This window comes from Rhinolophus sinicus, linkage group LG05, assembly GCF_036562045.2.
Source record: "Rhinolophus sinicus isolate RSC01 linkage group LG05, ASM3656204v1, whole genome shotgun sequence".
In the NCBI taxonomy this organism is placed as follows: Eukaryota; Metazoa; Chordata; class Mammalia; order Chiroptera; family Rhinolophidae; genus Rhinolophus; species Rhinolophus sinicus.
Genome location: NC_133755.1, coordinates 44,624,584 through 44,647,821, shown reverse-complemented (window position 1 = coordinate 44,647,821; position 23,238 = coordinate 44,624,584). Strand labels below are relative to the sequence as shown.

Here is a 23,238-nt window from a genome sequence, read left to right as displayed (position 1 = left end):
CCAATGCATGTAAATTTGTAACAGGTTTATTAATCACCAATTGTCATTCTTCTACTCAACATACAGGTACTTAGATCTCTCCTGTTAATCAGCAGAAACTGGAGACAAACCTAAGCTGAAGTTTCCATGCAGAGACTCTGAAAAACATTTCTCAATACTTTTTATATGCATTTTCTTCTCTCAGCATATTTTACAGGGATGCTATTTATACTAGTAGTTTATCAACTCAGCTGTTATGGAAGGTCTGTTGACACACTTGTTCTAAGAAATCCTAACTGAACAATTCTTTTTTTCAGATTTTTTAAAATCATTTTGTTTTTTATTTTTTAAGGAGGGCGTAGCTCACAGTGGCCCATGCGGGGATCGAACTGGCAACTTTGGTGTTATTAGCACCACGCTCTAACCAACTGAGCTAACTGGTCACCCTGAACAATTCTTTAGAGACATGTCCTTGGTCAAACAGTACTTTTGAAACTCTTCTTTGTCAGGCCCCATCTTTTCATTTATATTCTTATTTTTAAAATATACTTGCCATTAATTTGGAGATTTGTATTTTACATTATTTTGGATTAATATATTAGCATAGAATTATTTTTCAACCTAGTATTTTTAATATAATGTCAGTAGTCGTATCACAATATACTATTATCATCATTATTAATATCCATATGAGATCAATGAATGACTTCTATCACTATGTTTATGGTGATAGAGTCAGTCTGTTACTCATCATAGCTAACAGAAGAAGGTCTCAATATCTTAGTAAGTATTATAATACCAACAACCTGATTCATTACTATATTCTATTTCAATAATCAACAGCAATTAAGAATAGCTCCTCCATTAGGTATTAAAGAGGATGCACTAGTTATGAGTGCTCCCTTAAGTCTTAATTTACAGCTCTAATGCAGCACTCATAGGCTGAGGTTTTAGTCAATTGTGGAGATAGTATGAAATAATTTTTGAAAAGCCCAAGCTTTGGAGTCAAACAACTAGGTTTGAATCCTAGCTTCATAATTTATTGGATTTATAACTTTGGGCAAGTTACTTAAGCTCTTTTTGTTATTTCCATTTTACGAATGAGGAGTTTACCAACCTTAAAAATCATTGTCAAGATTATAGATAATAAATATGAAGCGACTAGCATGTATTAAGTACTTTACAGGGGATAGCTATTATCATTGTGTTTAGGGCTTTCTCTCCTACTAGTCCGTGAGCTGCTTAAGATCAAGAACTAATGTTCTTAGATTTTCTAACCCTTTGAGTCCTAACACAGAACCTCACACATTAGAGGTGTTTTGTAAGTACCCTATAAAAGTAAATGTACTTAGAGTTGACAGTGTAGCTTATGATAACTTTTGAAAAACATTAATTTTAAAACTTGTAGGGTTCAAATTGATGGAATTTGGGGTTCTTAATATCCTGTAGCAGCCAAATAGGGAGCTGGCTCATTTATTCTCTGGCATAGAGCCAAACCTAGAAACAATTTGATCATTCCTTTTTAATGAATGCAACATGGTATTTCTAATCTTGAATTCAGAAAACTCAACAACCAGAGACATGAGCTGAAGAAGAAGAACCTACAAACCTACAGCACATAATTCATTCTTTTCTAGTGGTATTAGAGCAGCACTATGGGAGAGGGTGCAAGTTTTGGAGCCAGACTGCCCAGGTTCCAAGTCCTGCTATACAAGTGAATAACGATGGACCCTGGGCAAGTTTAGGTTGCCAGATTTATTTGGCAAATAAAAATAAAATTTAAGTTCAGATAGTAAAGAACTGTCTAGTATAAGTATGTCCTAAATATTGCATAGGATATACTTACACTAATGAATTACTATTTATGTGAAATTCAAATTTAACTGGGTGTTCTGTATTTTCTCTGGCAATCATTATTTATTAACCTCTCTGTGCTTGAGTTTTCTCGTTGGTTAAATGGGGATAATAGTACTAACCTGATAGGGTTGTTGTAAAAATTACATTAGTTAATACATATAAAGTACCTAGAATAGTATCTAATACAAAGAAGATCTCAATAAATGGTACCATGTTTCCCCGAAAATAAGACTTAGCCGGACCATCAGTTCTAATGCGTCTTTTGGAGCAAAAATTAATAGACTTGGTTTTATTTTAATATAAGACCGGGTCATATAATATAATATAATACATAATATAATATAATACAATACAATACCAGGTCTTATTTTAATATATGACAGGGTCTTTAATATAATATAGTATAATAAATATAATACTGGGTCTTATATTAATTTTTGCTCCAAAAGACCCATTAGAGCTGATGGTCCGGCTAGGTCTTATTTTCAGGGAAACCCGGTACTTACTATTATTGTTAATCTGGGTGTTGTTGATGGAGTTATAATTTTGTCTCTAATCAGTTTAATAATAACCAGTTAAATAATATTATATTGATATTATTTTTGAGACCTTCTGCTGTCAGCTATGATGATTAACTGGTAACAGACTGACCTATCACCACAGACAACTATTAAACTGGAAAAAAGTGCACTTAAAACTTGTTTTTAGAGGTTAAATGACTGATCCCTAAAAGTGAAAAACAAATGAGGTCAATCTTACGATCTCTCAGTTTTCTGATGGGAGGCATTTTCTATACCAGAGAGCAAGGAGGGGGAACCCAAGCAGAACATGGCAGTTTGTTGAGTTGGTCAGAGTTCAGGGAAGCTGAGACAGCTGTATTTTGTGGGTTTGTGTACTGGAGAGGCAGGTGCTCCACAGAGAAAGAGCTCCAGAAATCTGTGTAAGGGTCACCATGGGTCTTTGGCTGAATGCTAAGCTATGCATGCATAGTGTGAGACTCCACAGACTAGGCAAAGAACAATAACAGAACAGGTCCATGTCTCCCAGCCTGAGAATCCCTGCTGCAGCATTCATTGGCTGAGAACAGCCTGTGGGGAATGTAGCCTCAGTATAGCTGCACTGATGAATTTCATATCAGAGCAGCTAGGGCTGTTGGTCTGTTTTGTTCCCTGAAGTCAGAGATCTGAGATATGCATGCTTGTGCTTATAACCATTCACCCCTTTTGCTGTATAGATCTATTTTTCCACATAGGCTGAGAAAGCAGCTACTCCATTGAAACTGATTAGAGGCAAAAGGGAGGTTAGTGAGATAAACTGCATCCACTGTCACTGCAGAACTCATCGTCTTCCTCATTCACTATCCACTTTATTTCTTCCTGCACTGTTTGTGATGGCACTCAGGCATTTCCACTTCATTAAGTATTGGCCATTGTTTTTTCCAGGCTTCTTAGAGCCATTCCAGCAGCAATTTACCCCATCCCTTGGGATCCTTGATAGGTTGTTAAATTCTGTGTTCTGAAAAGGTGCCCCCCCCACACACACATTAATGAATTCTTTTTTATCCTGTCTTATATTCCAGGTCCCCAATTCTTGCTTCACATGTTAGCTCATTCTTGCTACTCTTTTAGTGTGTGGTCTCCTAGCTTATCAGGTCCAGCATGTTTCTAGCTGGGTTGTGCTGAGATTCAACTCTAGTTGAAAGGAGTAGGGGCATTTCCTGAGGGGAGGGAGTATCTATTGCATTGTGGGGAGAGGTCTCTACAGAATCCTCTAGTACAATGGATTAGGTTTAGCACAGTGTCTAGCTCAGATTCAGGGGGTCTGCACTGTCGGCATCTTCAAGGACATCCATCCAGATGCAGCATCCTAGACATCAGCCTCCGAGGTGTTCCTAAGCAGGGTCTTGGCTTTAGCAGAGCAGACCTGCCCTGGTGGTGCATCCACACATCTCTAGAGCTCTGTGACTAGAACAGTTACATCTCCCACCTGTCAACTGTGTCTGCCCTTCAAATGCAGAGGATAAGGACCTCTGTAAGCTACCAGAGTGGCTCTCTGGCTGTCACACTTAGCCATTAACTGTTTGTAAAGAGCACTCAGTCTCTCATTATGCTTTTTCAGGACATAAATACAACTTAGCAGTAATCAGCCTATTCCACTGCCTACTTAGAAGAATTGCCCACCCACAGCCACCTGTCTCCCAACTGCCAGCACACCCCAAAGCAGTTCCAAGGAGAGTCTGGTAAGGTATCAGGAGTCTCCATACCAGTGTTGCCCATCTGAAGAATCCCATGTCACTCAGGAACAAGAATGCGTTCGTATCCCTACTGCCCTCAGTCATTTCTCTAGGAGCAGCTTGTGAAAGTGTAGCTTGAACATGAAAACACAATGATACATTTCAAAATGCAGCATCTGGGGCTATCAGTCAGTTATACTCCCTGCAGTAGGAGATCTGAGAGAGATATTCTCATGAATGCCACATTGGGGTATATAAATAGAAGTGGGAGAGACGTCACGAAAACAGCAGAGTAGGGAGCTCCACGAATCAGTTCCTCCACCGAAGCAATCATTAAGCAAATAAAACTGACAGGATTAACTTTTTTTTTTAACCTCAGAATATAATTTTTAAAACTTACAACAATCAGGGGAGTGATTAACAAAGACAGGGGCTGCTAAATTTTGGTAAGAAAGCATTATTGCATTTTTGTTTACCTGTCTACCATCCCCCAGGGTGACAGTGTCCATGGGGACAGTGCTCAGCATTCCTGCTGTTAGCTAACCAGTGCCAGATAGCTGTAACAGACCTTGTTCTCAAAACTATGGTTTTGCATTTTGACCAATCTTGGGGTTTCCACAGGAACTAGTGCAGAGCCTTGGCTTTGTTTTGCCTCCCTTAGACTGGAACAGCATCTCTGACAAAAGCATTTGTATATGTAAAAAGCATTTGAAGACATAATATGCATACCTGTCTCAGGCAAGGGATGCAGAATGGGGGAAGCAGCCGACAGACCAAAAGACCTGGTAAAGAGAAGGTGGAGGAGAAGGTTTTTGGGGAAATAAGGTTTTTGAAAGCCTACCTCACATACTAGAGAATCGGATGCAACACATGTGCCTAGAGTTGGACGTGTGCTCAGAAAACACATGAAAGAACCTCTAGAGGACCAAAGTAAGAAGGGAAGCTTAAGACAGACTCTTACATGGGTAGCCTGGCTAAGGAATGTAGGCGTTACCTAGTTCTGAGCCAGTCTACAGGGACTGGGAGAATTGTTTGTTTGTTGCTTCAGGATTTTAAAAAAATATGTATCTGGTTGATGGCTGTGATTCTGAAACAGAGACATCAGTGATTGTACATGACAGGGAATACAGGGAATGGGACTAAACAAGTTGATGACTGCCCTTAACAGCAAAACCTCACAGGGTGTGTGTGTGATGGGGGGAATGTGATTTATAGAGTTGTCACATTATGATAGTCAAAACATCTAGTTTCCAGCAAAAATCTAAAAGGCATATAAAGTATGAAGAAAGTATGGCCCATTTAAGGGTTAAAAAAATAAACTGACAACATCCCTGGGGATATGGAAATATTGGGCTTACTGAACAAAGATTTTAAATCAATTGGCATAAATAAGCTCAAAGAGCTAACAGAACCATAGACAACGAATTAAAGGAAACCAGAAGAATTATGTCTTATTAAATAGAGAATATCAATAAAGAGAATTTACAAAAAGGAGCCAAATAGAAAATTTAGAGCTGGAAAGTATAATAGCTGAAATGAAAAATTCACTAGATGGGGCTCAACAGCAGATTTGAACAGACAAGAAAGAATCAGTGAATGTCAAAGTAGGGCAATTTAAATTATCAAGTTGGAGGAGCAGAAAGAACAAAGAATGAAAAAAAAAAAAAAACAATACCTGTGGGATGCCATATGTATTATATGAGTCTTAGAAGGAGAAGAAAATGCTGACTAAAGGCATGAATCCTGTAACCTCCAAGAAACACAATGAAATTCAATTAGAATGAATTCAAAGAGATCCACATCAAAACACAGTACAAACAAAATGTCTAAAACTAAAGAAAGAGAATCTTGAAACTACCAAGCAAAAGGCAACTTGTCTTATAGAAGGAGCCTTAATAAGATTAACAGCTGATTTCTCATTAGAAACCATGGAGATCAAAAGGTGTTGGGATGACATTTAAAGTGTAGAAAGAAAAAACATGAACCAAGAATTCTACACCTCCAAAACTATCTGTTAAAAATGAGGGAGAATTAAGATATTCCCAGATAAAAGCTGAGAAAGTTTACTGCTAGTCTACTTGCCTTGTAAGAAATGCTGAAGGGAGTCCTTAAGGCTGAAATCAGAGGACACTAGACAGTAACTCAAAGCCATACAAAGAAATAACACCGGAAAGATAATTACATAGGTAAATGTAAAAGCCAGTATTGTTGTATTTTGGGTTTGTAACTCTTTTTCCCCCATATGATTTAGAAAAACAAATGCATAAAACAATAATTATGAAACTCTGTTAATGGGCACATAATATATAAAGATATCCTTTGTGACAATCATAACATAAAGAAGGGGTTGGAACTGTATGGAAGCAAAGTTTTTGTATCCTAATTAAACTAATTTGATATAATTCAAACCAAATTGTTACAAACTTAAGATTTGTAATCCTTAAGGTAATCACTAAGGAAGTAACTAAAACATACAGAAGAAGAAAAGAGGAGGATCAAAATGTTACACTAGGAAAAAATCAAGCATACAGAAAAGAAGGCAGTATTGCAGAAATTGTGGAACAAAATGATATAAGAGTTATAGAAAATAAATAGCAAAAGGACAGACGTGCTTCCTTATCAGTAATCACTTTAAATAAAAATGGATTAAAACCAATAATTAAAAGACAGAAATTGAAACAATGGAAAAAATATGATCCAACTATGCTGTGTAAAATAAGCTTACTTTAGATTTGAAGACACAGGTTAAAAAATGGAAGGGTAGAAAAATATAATCTATGCAAATAATAAGCATAAGAGATGGTGTGGCTATACTAATATCAGACAAAATAGACATTAAGTAAAAAATTGTTACAAGAGGTAAAGAAGAACAATATTGCTAAAAGGGACAGTGCATCAAGAAGATATAACAAATTTAAATGGATGTGCACCAAACCACAGAGCTCCAAAACATATGAAGCAAAAAATGATGGAAAGGAAGGGAATAGAAAGTTGTATAATAATAGTTGGAGATTTCAGTACCCCACTTTGAATATTGTATGGCACATCCACACAGCAGATCAATAGGGAAAGAGGGCTTGAACAACAAATTAGGTCTTACCAGACATATATAGAACACTGCCACAACAGTAGAATATACATTCTTCTAAAGTGAACATGGAAGATTCATTAGCATAGATCACTGACAGGACATACAACAAGTCTTAATAAATTTAAAAAGATAGGCCAGCCCTGTGGCTCAGGCAGTTAGAGCCCCATGGTCCTAACTCCGAAGGCTGCCAGTTCGATTCCCACATGAGCTCTCAACCACAAGGTTGCCGGTTCAATTCCTCGACTCCTGCAAGGGATGGTGGGCAGCGCCCCCTGCAACTAAAATTGAACATGGCACCTTGAGTTGAGCTGCCGCTGAGCTCCCAGATGACTCAGTTGGTTGGAGCGTGTCCTCTCAACCACAAGGTTGCCAGTTCGACTTCTGTAAGGGATGGTGGGCTGCGCCCCCCTGCAACTAGCAATGGCAACTGGACCTGGAGCTTAGCTGCGCCCTCCACAACTAAGACTGAAAGGACAACAACTTGAAGCTGAACGGTACCCTCCACAACTAAGATTGAAAGGACAACAACTTGACTTGGAATAAAGTCCTGGAAGTACACTGTTCCCCAATAAAGTCCTGTTCCCCTTCCCCAATAAAATCTTAAAAGAAAAAAAAAAGGTTCTGAGAAGTCCTGCAGTAGAGAAATCTGCTTTAAAAAAAAATTTGTAAAAGATAGATTATATGCAAACTATATTCTCCTACCACAATAAAATAAAGCTAGAAATCAATAATGGAAGGAAAACTGGAAAATTCACAATTATGTGAAAATTAAGCAACAAGGTCCTAAACAATCGTGGGTCAAAGAAGAAATCACACTGTCATGTTTGAGACAGATGACAGGAAAAATACAACATACCAAAACTTACAAGATGCAACAAAAGTAGAGATTGGAGATAAACTTATACCTGTAAATATTTATATTAAAAAGAAAATAATTAAATCAGTAACATAACTTTACAATTTAAGGAACTAGAAAAAAAGGAAAACTAAACCCAAAAGTATCAGAAGGAAAGAAATAAAAATTAAAACAGAGATAAACACAACAGAGAATAGAAAAACAGAGGCAATGAAACCAAAAGTAGATTCTTTAGGAAAAAAATCACCAAAATTGATAAACCTTCAGATAATCTAAAAAATGAGGGAAGACACAACTAAAATAAAAAGTGAGAGTTGGCACATTACACCAACCTTACAGAAATAAAAAAGATTATAACACAAGACTAGAAACAGTAGTCTTGCCAGCAAATTAGATAACATAGACAGAATGAGCAACATTCCTTCCAAGATGCAAAGTACCAATACAAACTCAATAAGAAATAAATCATGTGAACAGATCTATAACAAGTAAAGAGATTGAGTGGGTATTCAAAAATCTCCAAACAAAGAAATATTCAAGATCAGATGGCTTCACTGATGAATTATATAAAACATATAAACAAAGATTAGCATCACAATCTTTCTCAAACTCTACCAAAATTTAGGAAAGGAGGGAGGACTTCCTAAATCATTCTATGAAGCCAAAGACACCACAAGAAAAAACTGTAAACCAATATCCCTAATGAATATATAAAGTGTGATCAAAAGATATGGAGAATGTTTAAATTAAAACAAAATTATTACAGTAAAAGACACATTGCCATTAATCTCCCTCAAAACACTCCCCCTTGCTTTGAACGCATTTATCACATCATTCTTTCCAGTTACTGAAACAATTATGGAAGTCCTCTTTCATAAGTGTCTTTACTTCATCCTCTGTGATGACAACGCTCCGTGTCACACACTGCTTCTGGTACGGCAATTTCTGTCAAAAACATTACGGTGTGTCCTCATCTACCTTATTCACCAGATCTGGCACCGTGCAACTTCTGACTCTTCCCCAAAGTCAAAATGATTCAGGACATCAAATCAGGCACAACAGCACAACAAAAGACATTCACGAAAGAGGACTTCCAGAACTGCTTCAGAAAGTAGCAAGAACAATGAAGTATATTTGAAGTGAGGGGGAATATTTTGAGGGGTATTAATGGCAACGTGTCTTTTACTGTAATGAATTTTTTTAATGTAAACATTCACCATATTTTTTTTTTATCGCACCTCGTAGATGTAAAAATCCTCAACAACCAAATGCTAACAAACTAAATCCAATCACGTGGTACGAGGATTGTATACCGTGACCAAATGGCATGTATCCCAGGAATGCAAGCATGGTTCAACATAAAAAAATCTATTCATGTAATATATCACATTAATAGAAGAAAGGTAAAAAAAAAATACATGATCATCTGAATTGATGCAGAAAAGGTATTTGAATAAATTGAACACCACTTCATTTTCAAAACACTCCGCCAACTAGGAATGGAGGGAAACTTCTTCAACATAATAAAGCCATTTATGAAAATCCCACAACTAACATCATAATTAGTGGTTAAAGACTGAAAGCTTTCTCCCTATGATCAAGAACAAGAGAAGGATGCCCACCTTCACCACTGCTATTCAATATTGTACTAGAAGTCCTAGCCAGAGCATTTAAGCCAGAAGAAGAAATAAAAGGTATACAAAATGGAAAACAAGTAAATTATCTCTATTTGCAAATGGTTCTATATTTAAAAAATCTGAAAGAATCCACATGAAAATTACCTAACTAATAAAATAATTCAACAAGGTTGCAGTATACAAGATCAACATATAGAAAAAGAGTTGTGTATCTATACTCCAGCAGTTAACAATCCAAAAAGAAATTAAGAAAACTATTTACAGTAGCAACCCAAAGAATAAAATACCTACTAATAAATTTAACCAAGATAATGAGAAACTTGTACACTGAAAGCTAAAAAATACTGCTGAAAAAATAAAGAAGAGTTAAATAATATAAAGACATCCATGTTCACAGATTGGAAGACTTACTATTAAGATGGCAGTACTACCCAAAGAAGTCAACTGATTCAGTGCAACCCCTACCAAAATCCAATGGCGCTTTTTTTTCTTTTTTACAGAAATAGGAAAAACCAGTCCAAATGACTATATACTGAATGATTCCATTTATATTCTATTCTTGGAAAAGCAGAACAAAATTTATCCTATTTAATTCCACACATATGACATTCTAGAAGAAAGCAAAGCTATAATAACCAGATAGAGACCAGATAGATCAGTGTTTGTCAGAGCCTGGAAGTGGGAGAAGGGCTTGATGGCAAAGGAGCACATGGAAATTTTTTGAGATGATGAAAAAATTATATATTTTGATTGTAGCTGTGGTTATGTGATTGTATACATATGTTTAAACACCAAGGATTATTTACTTAAAATGCATGAATTGATTTAAATTATACCTCAATAAAGATGTTGAAAATATTCAAGATATCTTTCCTTAAATAAATGATTTGTGTCTATATGTTGAAAGAGCTCAAACTGTACCTGGAAAATTAACCCACATAGTCAATTCCAAGAAATGTCCCAGTAAAACTAATATATTTTTAAAGATAAAGTATCATCTGAATTTCTAGGCAAAAACATTAAATCATTTTAAAAGGGAAAAAATAATCAGTCTAACATTAGATTTCCTGCCAACAAGACAACAGTGGTGTGATAGCTAAAAAATATTCAAGGAAATAAGATATGAACCAAGAATTTTATATCTTCTTAAGCTATATGCTGTCAAATCAGGTAAAAAAAAAAAAAAGTATTGGGAAGATTGAACCCTTCTAAGGATTCGACTAGCATGTATTAATACTTAATAAGTGATAACTATTATAGGACAAGCTTCATCAAACTGAAATGACGGGAAACTTTGGCAACAGCCTCATATTAACTGAGCATATTCAGTTGGGCATCTAAAACAAAAGCAAAGGTAAGGATATGGACAATAATATCAGTGAACGTGTTAGACATGTTAGATTTGAGGTACTTGGAAACAGGAGTTTTGAGCTCAGGCAAAAGGTGGATCCTAGATACTTGTGAGTCATTGATATAATGAGAGTGGGTAAGGTTATTGGGGGAAACGAGAGTGAATGGATATAAATGAAAGAGGACCATAGTACGCCAACTGCATGGAGTAGGCAGAGAAAAATGAACTAAGGTGACTTAAGAAGATGAAATCTAAGAAATGGGAAAACAAAGAATGGCATCTCCAAATGCCAGAAAGAGAGGGTTTCCAGGAGGTAAGTTTATAGGGTCAAATGTGGCCAAAAGGGCACACAAGATGAGAACTTACCTTTAAGTTTGATCATTACAAGAAGATGAATGATTAATATTGCCAGAAAAGTTTTACTGGAAGGGAAATATGCAAAATGGCAGTGATTGTATGCAAAAGTAGTATAACTTTCTGATCCTCTATACTCTTCCTCCACTTACGTCCCTCCTCCACTGAATGTACAATTAATCAGAAGTCTTCCTGAAACAAGAATAAACACAATGGCCTTCTGATTTTCCATAGGTGAAAGGGATTCGGGTAAATTTCTGGAGAGGCCAGTAAAAAGGGCCAAGGAGGAGATAATAGTCATTAAACATAACATGGAAACTATGGAGTATTTCAGGTTCTGGACCTACTAGCTCATATGTTATAATAATAAGCCTTTTCTGTTTGAATTTAATTATTTTAGGTATTTCACTAATAACATTTTTATAATCGGTTAATAATCAATATTCTATAATTCTGATGTTTTAGTTGAAATCTCATTATATTTTGTACCGCCATGTTTCACAATATAAAATAGAGAACAGAGAACAACTTGCTAATTTACCTGCTTGTTTCTAGAGTCAGAAAAACTCACGGTTATTCCTATGTAAATCTTAGCATTCAAACAAAATAAAAATGACCTTTCTTTCCAAAACTGTGCAAAGTACAGTTGACCCTTGAACAACTTGGGTTTGAGCCACGGGGGTCCACTTTCATGCATTTTTTTCCAGTAAATACAGTCAGTCCTTCATATCCACAGGTTTTGCATCCTCTGATTTAACCAACTGCTGATTGAAAACAATATTTTTGATCCTGGTGGGAACATTCAGGTGCAGAGGGCTGATTGTATGCATTGTTCCACACCATCTTATATAAGGGACATGAGCATCTGTGGGTTTTGGTATCTGCAAGGGGCCCTGGAACCAAACCCCCCATGAATACCAATGGCCAACTGTAATTAAGTTTTTAGGGAGTCAAAAGTTATACACAGATTTTCAGCTGTAGGGGGTTGGTGCCCGTAACCCCCATGTTGTTCAAGGGTCAACTGTACATGTTCATGATACCATTTTCTCTCAAGATCCTAAACTTTCTATAAAGGTAATTAATTCAAACAATAGTTTGTTCTCATTTACCTTACCTTTCACAAAGAAAATTCTCAAAATTATACTTCAGATAAAGAGAAGAAAAGTAACATTTTAAAAATCATATTTAGAAACCACTTATGATGTCATTTCACAACAGCCTAGAATGTATTTTTTCCAAAATTTATAAACATGAGACCTTTGTAAGAATGCAGCATTTGACTTCTCAACCTTTAACTAAGCAACACAGCAGTATAATTATATGATTTGTTCATTACTCTTATCCTGCTATATTTTCCATATCCCCATACTTTTCTCTTACAAAGCACAATAAGTAAAAACATATGAAACATATTTCCTCAGCTGTCATTTCCCACCATTCAGCAGCCCCTACGCTGGGTTATGTTTATCCTTGAAAGCTGCACTGAAAGCCTCCACTAGCTGGGTCCCTCACCTCCTGCTAAGTGCAATAACATTTCACATACAGAAGATCCCAATAGATAAAGGCTCTAGTGTTTGAAAATCTTTTTCCCATCAGAAAAACAAAAACAATTAACACATAAATGCATTAAATAAACAGCTCCTTTTAGTTTTGTTCACAACTAACATAACATTTCTTTTCTCCCTTAGGTACCAGAGATTTGAAAAGGCATTTCTGTTAGCTGTTGACATCGGTGCTCGTGACCTATTTATGGTGAGTCATTCCCAGAGATGATTTTGTGCCTTCAGTTCTAAGGATGAGTAAGTTGTCAGCTTTTGTGACCATTAAAAAGGATTAGTGTCATTTGTGCCTTAGACACGTGGTAGGAAAGCATTATTCCGTCTTGGCTTGCAGCTTTGCCTTCACAAAACTGGTCAATAGCCATCTAGTCTCTTTTGACTTCTTGACATTTCCTTTCCCAGGGCGCAAAGGATTTTTTATGTTTTCTAAGAATTTATAATTCTTGAACTTTTCTCCTCATATAGCTTGATGTGAGGGAATGACATCTTTCTACCTCATAAGCTTAAATGTCTTTCTAATCCGCTCTCCGAAGAAGTACAGCTACAGAAGCCAGGACATAGGGCAAAACATGTCCCATACATCTTGAATGTGCTCAGTTTGTCCCTTAGATTTTAGTGCAAAGTAACAAATTATGAATGTCCTCACTTGTATTTTTAAAGTAACCACAGTGTAAAGTGGACCCAAGAGGTTATAAATTCACATATACTTTAGTCCTCCCATTTATTAGCTATGAACAGTAAAATCGACCAGTTTCTTACAGATCTTTGTGCTCTGTATCAGGTTCTTATTTTATAAGATCTTTCACCACAATGTCACAGTGAGATGAAAAGAACAAAGGTGAGGTTCATTTCCTGGTTTCCCAGTGTATTCTGCTCCACAGAGATTTCATTGTTGTCAAAGAAACAAGAAACACGCCTTGAAAACAACAAAACCTTCTGGAAGGCTCTTTTACCTGAATCTTCTGCATAATAAAGACATTTTGTAGTTTAAATTAAGCTGTGATGCTTTGGATCTTAATATGGGTTCATGACATTAGGTCACTTGTCTTTGGACTAAGTTTGTTATTTAAATTCTAACTGCATCATTCAGTTATGCTTTCATTGATCATGAAAGACATCTTTCTAATTATTGCAAAAATATGAACCTTCAATTATTTGTCATCTGTATTTTATGTCAAATTGAACAAGCATATTAGTATATTGAGGGAAGGTTTTATTATTTTCACCAAAGTCCATGCATGAAAACATCACAATCTCAGAAGTTTAAGTACAACCATTTTTAGATTTTATGACCCCATTGATTTTCCCTCTTTACCTCCACCTTCTCACCTCTGCCACTACTCATCCCAGTAGAGGTAAATTTTCTTCACGTTTTTATTTTTTTATGTCTGTAATCCCAATCTTATTTTAGCCAAGATAAGAATTGAAGAGATGTAATATTTAAATATATAGTGTCTGGCAAACTTTCTCAATTTATTATACTGTTCTGTAATTTCTACTGCTTTATCAATTAATGTATAATCATCAAGGCCATTTTCTAAACTGTTTCTTCAAATTATATCTGTTTCAGCATTTAGTCTCAGTTTAGCCAGTAACAATATAAAGAAAATCTTCGTGTTAATTTAAGTCTCTTTAATCCAAATAGCCTTTCTGCTGATAGGCTAACCCTAACCCGAACCCAGAATGATTTTTATGTGTAAAAGGTAAGAACCTAAAATAAGAGGAGAGAAATAGTTTTACTTTCCTTTTTATTTATAAAAGCGAACAATCATTATTCAGAAAGCTTCATCTTAATCTTCACATGTGACTTTGCTTATTTATAGCCCCAGGGTATATCTTAAGGAAGCATCAAGAGTCCTAAGAGAGCCTTAAGGCCTCCAAGTTACATTTAAGCTCATGAATCTACAATATATATTTGAGGCTCCACGTTGAAATTGTCTAAAAGAATTTATCATGTTTTCTAATAGATCAATTATTACTATTTAAATTATCGTCTAGCCAGAGGTCTATAGGTCTAGCCTACATATTGAGAAATATCACCAATGTGAATTTAAAAGTTTATAAGATAAACAGGATTATCCCTCCATATAAATGATTTTCTAGCTCATATGTGAGGGAAGATACCTCGTTCAAACAGACTAAAGTTAACATCTCATGGAACACAAAGGGATCACCAAAAAGTGTATTAGTTAACCTGCAAATAAGTCTTTTTATTAGCATCTATCAGTGGTAGAGAGATAAAAGTCATGTAGCATGACATCAACAGGCCTTGAATATAAAAAAGTCAATGTGTGGGTGCTGGACCTGAGGAAATGAGTCTGAAATGACCTACCTCTTTGTTTACTTTTTTCACTGTAGCCTAAGTGATCACCAAAATTAGGTGTAATAAACTATGGCCCGCCAGCCAAATCCAATCCAAGAATGGTTTTTTACAGTTTTAAATTATTGGGGAGGAAATAAAAAACAAACAGTATTATATGACACTTAAAAATATAGGATATTCAAATTCACATTTCAGTGTCCATAAATGAAGTTTTATTGGCGTACAGCCAACCTCATTTGTCTATGTTTATGGATTGTCTATGACTGCTTTTGCTCTACAATGGCAGACTTGAGTAGTAAATCCTAAAATATTTGCTATCTGGCTAGTCATAGAGAAATTTTGCAGACTTTAGGTCAAAACAATGATAATTTATGATTTCATTCTTATGTTTAAAACCCTTTAGTAGCTTCCCATTGCCTTTGGGATAAATTCTAACTCCTTAATGTGGCATCTAAAGCCTCTCCCAGTCTTAACTCTGCTTTCCTGCTACCTCAGCATTCTTTCAGTTCTGGGAAATACACTGTACTCTTTATTATATCCAGATCATGTTAAGGAGTTTAACCCAGATCAGCCTAGGTCCAGCAAGATGTAGTGAGAAATACATGGAATTTGGGTTAGAAGTTCCCTGCAAGTTCAGTAACTTTAGAGAGGTTTTTCTTTTTCTGTTATGTAAATGATAATACAGTACCTACTCATTTTGAGTCTCAGTGAAGACAATGTATTGAAAGTACTTTAAACTGGGAGTACTACACAGATATTATGTGTTATTACTATTAAGACAGGGCAACAGTTGTTATTACATGGCTATTGCAAGAAATAATAAAGACCTGAAATAGGGCATGAATTATACAAATGTAAAGGAGAGGATATTTTATAAACAAGATAAAAATGATTCAGCAAGCCCTGAGATGAAAATAAAATATTTTTATTATAAGAATAAATACTACTATAATAAAAAGAAAACAATACCATAAAGTATAAAGAACAAAGTAAAAATCACTTGAAATCTTTTTGTCCAGAAATGAACATCCTTTAAAATGCCTCTCTATGTGAATATACACATACACTACACTTTTCGTTTGTAACTTGATTGTTTTATTCAACAATGTGACAGACAGTTTTCCATATCAAAAAAATATAGGTCTATACCACTACTTTAATGTTTACATTGTATTCATTTTATGAGTTGTACTGTCATTAAAAACAGGCATCCAGACCAATGGAACAGAATGGAGAGCCCAGAAATAAACCCATGCATATGTGGTCAAATAATCTTTGACAAAGGTGCCAAGAACACACAATGGGGAGAGGATAGTCTCTTCATTACATGGTGATGGGAAAATTAGATATACACATGTAAAAGAATGAAACTAGAACCCCTATCTTACACCACTCACAAAAATTAACTCAAAATGTATTAAAGACAGGGCGGCCAGATGGCTCGGTTAGAGCGCGAGCTCTCGACAACAAGGTTGCCAGTTCAATTCTCACATGAGATAGTGGGCTGTGCCCCCTGCAACTAAAGATTGAAAACGGCAACTGGACTTGGAGCTGAGCTGCCCCCTCCACAATTAGATTGAAGGACAATGACTTGACTTGGAGCTGAGCTGCCCCCTCCACAATTAGATTGAAGGACAATGACTTGACTTGGAGCTGATGGGCCCTAGAAAAACACACTGTTCCCCAACATTCCCGAATAAAAAATTAAAAAAATACATATATGTATATATGTGTGTGTATATGTATATTAAAGACTTAAATGTAAGACCTGAAACCATAAAACTCCTAGAAGAAAACATCAAGGGATAGCTCCTTCACATTGGTCTTGGCAATGATGTTTGGATAAGACACCAAAAGCATAGGCTACAAAAGCTAAAATAAATAAGTGGGACTACATCTTATTAACTGAAAAGCCTTCTTCATAGCAAAGGAAACAATTGACAAGCAAAAGCAATCTACAGAATGGGAGAAAATATTTGCAAATCATATATTTGATAAGAGGTTAATATCCAAAATACATAAGGCACTAATACACTCAAAAGCAAAAAATCAAATATTCTGATTAAAAAATGAGCGAAGGACCTGACTAGACATCTTCCCAAAGAAGACATACAAATGGCCAAGAGGTACATGAAAGATGCTGAACATCACTTATCATCAGGGAAATGCAAACCAAAAACTACAATGAGATATCACCTCACACATGTTATGGTGACTTTTATCAAGAAAGACGAGATTACAAATTTTGACAAGGATGTGGAGAAAAGGGAACTTTTGTATACTGTTGATGGCAAAGTTAATTGGTACAGTCATTATGAAAAACAGTATGGAGGTTACTAAAAAAATTTAAAGAAAAAATTACTATGTGATCCAGCAATCCCACTTCTGGGTATATATCTGAAGGAAAGAAAATCATTATCTCAAAGACATTGTATTCCCATGTGCACTGAAACATTATTCACAAACAGCCAAGATACGGAAACAGCCTAAGGGTCCATTGAAAGATGAATGGATAAAGAAAATGTGAGACACACCACACACACACACACACACACACACACACACACACACACACACGGAATATTATTCAGCCATAAAAATGAAGGAAATCTTGCTATTGGCTACAACATGGGTGAACATGGAGGACATTGTGCTAAGTGAAATAAGCCAGATAGATAAATACTATGTGGTATCATTTGTTATCTGAAATCTTGAAAAAAGCTTGTATCATAGAAATAGAGTAGAATAGTGGTTGCCAGGGGTGGGTAATACTCTTTGTATCCTGCTTTTGAAATCTTTTACTACCCCCAAGTTCTTGAAAATAGTCTCCTTTTTTATCATCTAGAAGTTTTATTATTTTAATGTTAATATTTAAACCTACAACCCACCTGTACTAATTTTTTGGGGTATGGCTCAAAATTTATTTCTATCATATGTATATCCAGTTGATCTATGACCATTTATTGACAAGACTGTCCTTTACTTACTGCTTTACAGGGCCACCTTTGTCATAAATCAGGTGTCCATATATAAGTGTAGGTCTACCACTAGACTGCATTTTTGCACTAGTATCAAACTCTCTTAATTACTATACTATATAAGTATACCCAGTAGTATAAGTCGTCCAACTTTATTTAAATTTGTTGTTCTTATTCTACTTCTTGTGATAGTTGCTTAAATCATGGATTTTTCAGCTTTGATTTTGTAATGTATGCATTCAAGGGTATAATTCTATTCAAGCAAGACTGTGTTCTGAAATTTTTATATGTTTTTAAAAAATATTTTATGTTTTTTTATTTTCACTGAGCTCAGAATACCTGTAACATTTCTGTTGTGAAATCTTCTTTGCCCATGGTTTCTTAAAAAGACATTTCCTAATTTCAAACAATGAACATTCTCCCAGAAGGCGCGCGCGCACACACACATAACCTATTCTGTATTATATCAACCCTTTGAAATTTGTTGAAACTTCTTTTATAGCTTATTATATGGTCAATGGTAAAATTTGTGCATTGAAAAGAATGTATACTCTGCAGTTTACAGTTGTTGGGAAAAGCGTTCTATATAAAATCAAGTTTGTTAGTCACGCTGTTCAAATCTTCTATATCTTCACTGAGATGGCTGTTTTAAAATTTTCCACTGTGATTGTGAACTTGTCTGCATTTTTTATTTGTTTTAAGGCTGTGTTAATTAGGTGCATGCCAATTTAGAACTTTTTTTTTTTTTTTGGTATATTGATCTTTTATCGTTATGAAACATTCTTCTGTTTTCTAGTAATGCTTCTTGTCTTAAAACCTACTTCATTTCAAAGTATACTTACACCACCTTTATTTTGGTTTGCATGTACTTCATACATCCTTCATATACCATATATCCATGTTTCCTTATGTTTAAGTTATAGCTCTTGTAAGCAATATAGAGTTGGATATTTTAAATAAACTCTCATAATTAGTCTTTTAATTGGATTATTTAATTGAAGTATAACATAATAGATAGTACAATTGTGTTTGTCATGTCACATCTATTCTATGTCCGTTTAGCTGACCATCATTGCTCTCTTTTGTATTAACTGTATTATTCCATTTTTCCCTTTTATTAGATTAGTTACATTTTTCCTATAATTTTTTTCTCTTGATTAATGTCCTTTTGGTGGATCTTTTGGTTGTTGTTTTGGGGTCATTTGGTCTTATTTCTTTGCACTTTTTAAAATATTTATTTTTAGTCTATTTGGCATATATTAGTCATATTAGCTATACAATATAGTGATTCAACATTTTTATACCTTACAGTGTGATCACTCCACTAATTGTAGTAATCATCTGTCAATGTGCAAACTTATCACAATATAACTGACTATATTCCCCTTCACCTTTTTCACCCATCTCTCCATTTCCCTCCCCTCTAGCAACCATCCCTTAGATCTCTGTTTATAAGCATCTGTTTTTGTTTTCCTCATTTTTTTTAACTGAACATTGGACATAGCATTTGAAAAATAGGATAATTTGAGGCTGTGTATGAAGTTATTTTCTTTCCTCCAGAAAAAATTTACCTTTGCTTCTGGCAGGCAGTTAGGGCAAAAGTTAAACAACACCTTAATCCATTCTGGTATTGAGTTTATTTGAACCTGAGTTTTAGTCTGAAAGCTAGTTTATTTCCACTTTATGCTTATATCAAGAGTGTAGACCCTCAGGAATCCAGTTGAAAGCCCTGTCTCCTCCACAGTGACTCTCCCTAAAACTCTGTGCAGTTGATCTCAACTTCTCAAACACCACTTTCTGCTAAATTTCTCAGCCTCGTGGCTACCAATACAAATTGGCAAATTCTTTGAAAAGCAAAAGCAGCACCAAATGTCAGTTTTACCTCTCTTGGCTTTGCTCCTATCTAGGATCGTGGTCCGTCAGATACTCAGTCTTAGTGGTTCTCGAATGTCTTCAAACAGAGTTTAAAAAATTATTTATTCAGCTGTTCTAGTTGCTCTCAGCAAGAGTATTGGTCTTGTATATCCTTATCTGGATAACCAGAATCAGAATTTCTGCAATTTATTTTTGGAAGGTGAGTGAAGTGTTAAACTTGGCACTAGCTGATTTCCAATTTTGGATAACTCCCTGAAGTGTGGTATTATGTTTGAACTATTAATCACTAGGAGACTTAAATGTCACAAATTCTCCTTTTAAGCATGACATGTCATCAATTTTATGCCCCAAATGGATCAAATGAAATTTTATAAAATGTTGTGTATACTAGGATTTGTCACTTAATTACAGTAAAAGCACTAAAGAGAAAGGCCTAATTTTTTTCACATTTTAACTCATTTTCAAGAAAATAAAATACATTTTCAGCTCTTTACATTAAAGAATTATTTTAATCTTGTAAGATTAACAATGCAAGGCTTTCCTTTTGATAATCAAAGATATTGGTGTTTATGCCTGCTTAAATTTATAGTTTGTCTCGATTGAGGGTATGCCAAATACTTTATGATTATCAGCAACAAAATCATTACATATCACAAAATTAAAGGAGTTAGCTTTTCTTGATGACCTGCAAGGTACCAGGCATTATACCAAAGGCTTTCTATAAATTATCTCATTTAATTCTCATAATAATCCTAACTGATAGAATTATTATACCTGTTTTATAGTCGATAAAACTTATTATAAGAAAAACTGAGCAGAATTGTGATTCAAACTCAGGTGCATTTGACTCTCAAATCCATGCCATTTCCAATTACACCAAACTGTTTATATAAACTAAAGATGTGGAAGTTATCCAAAGCTTAGCAATTTATAATTTGATCACTACCCATACCTAAGTCCAAGAAAACTATCCTTTCCTTTTATTCTTTAACAAAATTCACAAAGATTTCAGTAAGACTGCTTATTGCAGCAAGACATGTGATCTAGCTTGAACCCCAGTTTTACTGGGAAAATGATTCACCCAAATTAAGTGCTTTTAATATTAGTCTTTAATGAAAAGAAGTCTGTGCAGTGAACATTAAAAGGATCACAGAACTGTAGCACCAATTGTCCATTTCTCTATTTTTCTCCTTGTGGTTCCAGGGAAGAATACTTCCAAGGAAGCATACACATTTAGGCATGATTTTCTTTGAGATAGCTGTGGTTTACGCTAGACATTATATTGATAGACCTTCCAGGACCGTGAGTCTGCTCTTTAAGAACTCAACTGCATATTTGAAGACAAAAAAAAAAGAGTTGTATCTTAAGGTATCATGTGAACTGGGACAGGTGTAAAGTTTTAAATAGTTATCTATCCCCGATCTCCTTTTAGAAAAGAATCAGCTTCTCATTGGTCCCTGTAGTTAAAAGTTGTTTCCTAAAACCCAACTGAAGAGGAATAATGATGTAATTATTATTGGCTCAACTGTTGTAAAATATTACTAGTGAGAGAAGGAGGATCTTCCACTTTCAGCTAATGAACAAATTGTTTTTCAGACTTGCCCTCCCACTGTAAACCACTATAAAAGTAAACAAAATGTTGGACAACAAGAACTGCAGGACTCTGATACTCAAAAAATGTGAAATACACAGGTGAGCCCTGTATGCAATTTCCAGAGCAGAGATCAGTGATGTCACTTGGCTGAAAAGCCACAGATTAGTTCAGAATTCAGGGATGATGAGGGATTTAGAATTTGTGGGGTAGGACACCAGAAAGGGAGAATCTGTGTGAAGAGTGGGGATCCAGAAGTCTTCAAAGGCTAGGAAGGGTAGGCTGCAAGTAGACCTACCAAAGAGTCACTGTTGTGAGACCAAGAGCTGAATGGAGTGGTGGCACAATACTGAGAGATACTGGAATTCTGGCTCAGTCAAAGTAAAACAACCTCACTAGGCATTTATATGAAACCCCAGTAATGCCAGATTGTAAGAATAAGGGACACATCCTAAGACTATGTACTAAACTAAATAGATCTGCATTTAAAAATCATAAAACCAAACTTGACAGGAATAAAATCCACCACTAATTTAATGCCCTTCTAGTAAAAAACTCAGTTTTCTCTAAAGACAGACAGTACTCCAAACTCCCTATAATGTGACATCAATGATGTCCAGCACACAGTAACACATTACTAGATATGTGAAGAAGCAGGAAATGTGATACATAATGAAGAGAAAAAGGAGCTAAAAGCACCATGTTTTCCCAAAAAGAATATAAGACCGGGTCTTATATTAATTTTTACTCCAAAAGATGCATTAGAACTGATGGTCCGGCTAGGTCTTACATTTGGGGAAACACGGAAATAGATCCTTAGATGACCAGATGTTGAGATAAGCAGACAAGAACTTTGGAGCAGCTGTTATAAATATGTTCAAGGGTATTAAAGGAAAAGATGAAAATAATGACTGAATATATGGGATTCTCAGCAGAGACACAGAAACTATTGAAAAAAGGGGCAAAAGACATTCAATGTTATTCTACTTGAGCTTCAGGTGTACAGCACAGTGGTCAGGCATCTACAGTCTATGAAGTGATCTCCCTGATAAGTCCAGTACCTATCTGGCACCCTACATGATCTTTACAACATTATTGATTATATTCCCCATGCTGAAGCTCAAGTAATTAAATATATATTCACAGGATGTAAGGTACAGCATAGGGAATATAGTCAATGCTATTGTAACAGCTATATATGATGTCAGAGGGGTAGTAGACTGGGGGGGGGTTATTTTGTGAGGGGTGTAAATGTCTAATCATTATGTTGTTTTGTACACCTGAAACTAATATAATAAAAAAAATTAAAAAGGCAAAGGAAATTCTAGAACTGAAACATAAAATCTGAAATGAAAAATTCACTGGATAGTAGTAGCAGAAGATTGGACACTGTATAGTAAAGGATCAGTGAACTTGAAGACAGATCAATAGAAATCATCAACTCTGAATAAAAGATAAAGATGAAAAAAGCTTCAGTAACTTGTGAGACAAAACAGCAGGTAGTTTAAAATACATGTCGTTGGTGAAAAACATTAGTCTACATATCCACGAAGC

General features: G+C 35.3%; 1 protein-coding gene across 11 annotated transcripts in view; it reads left to right on the top strand.

Annotated features, from left to right (window-relative positions):
- The window catches only part of WDPCP (WD repeat containing planar cell polarity effector), a 385,676-nt gene that overhangs the window by 257,595 nt on the left and 104,843 nt on the right, over window positions 1-23,238 (top strand). For 10 of the 11 annotated variants that reach the window (XM_074332051.1, XM_074332049.1, XM_019717842.2 and 7 more), the window contains one exon: window positions 13,047-13,110. In XM_074332051.1, the coding sequence (XP_074188152.1) occupies window positions 13,047-13,110 (64 nt within the window). Of the gene's footprint in view, window positions 1-13,046; window positions 13,111-21,689; window positions 21,786-23,238 lie in introns of all 11 variants that reach the window. The other variant, XM_074332054.1, reaches the window with a different exon arrangement.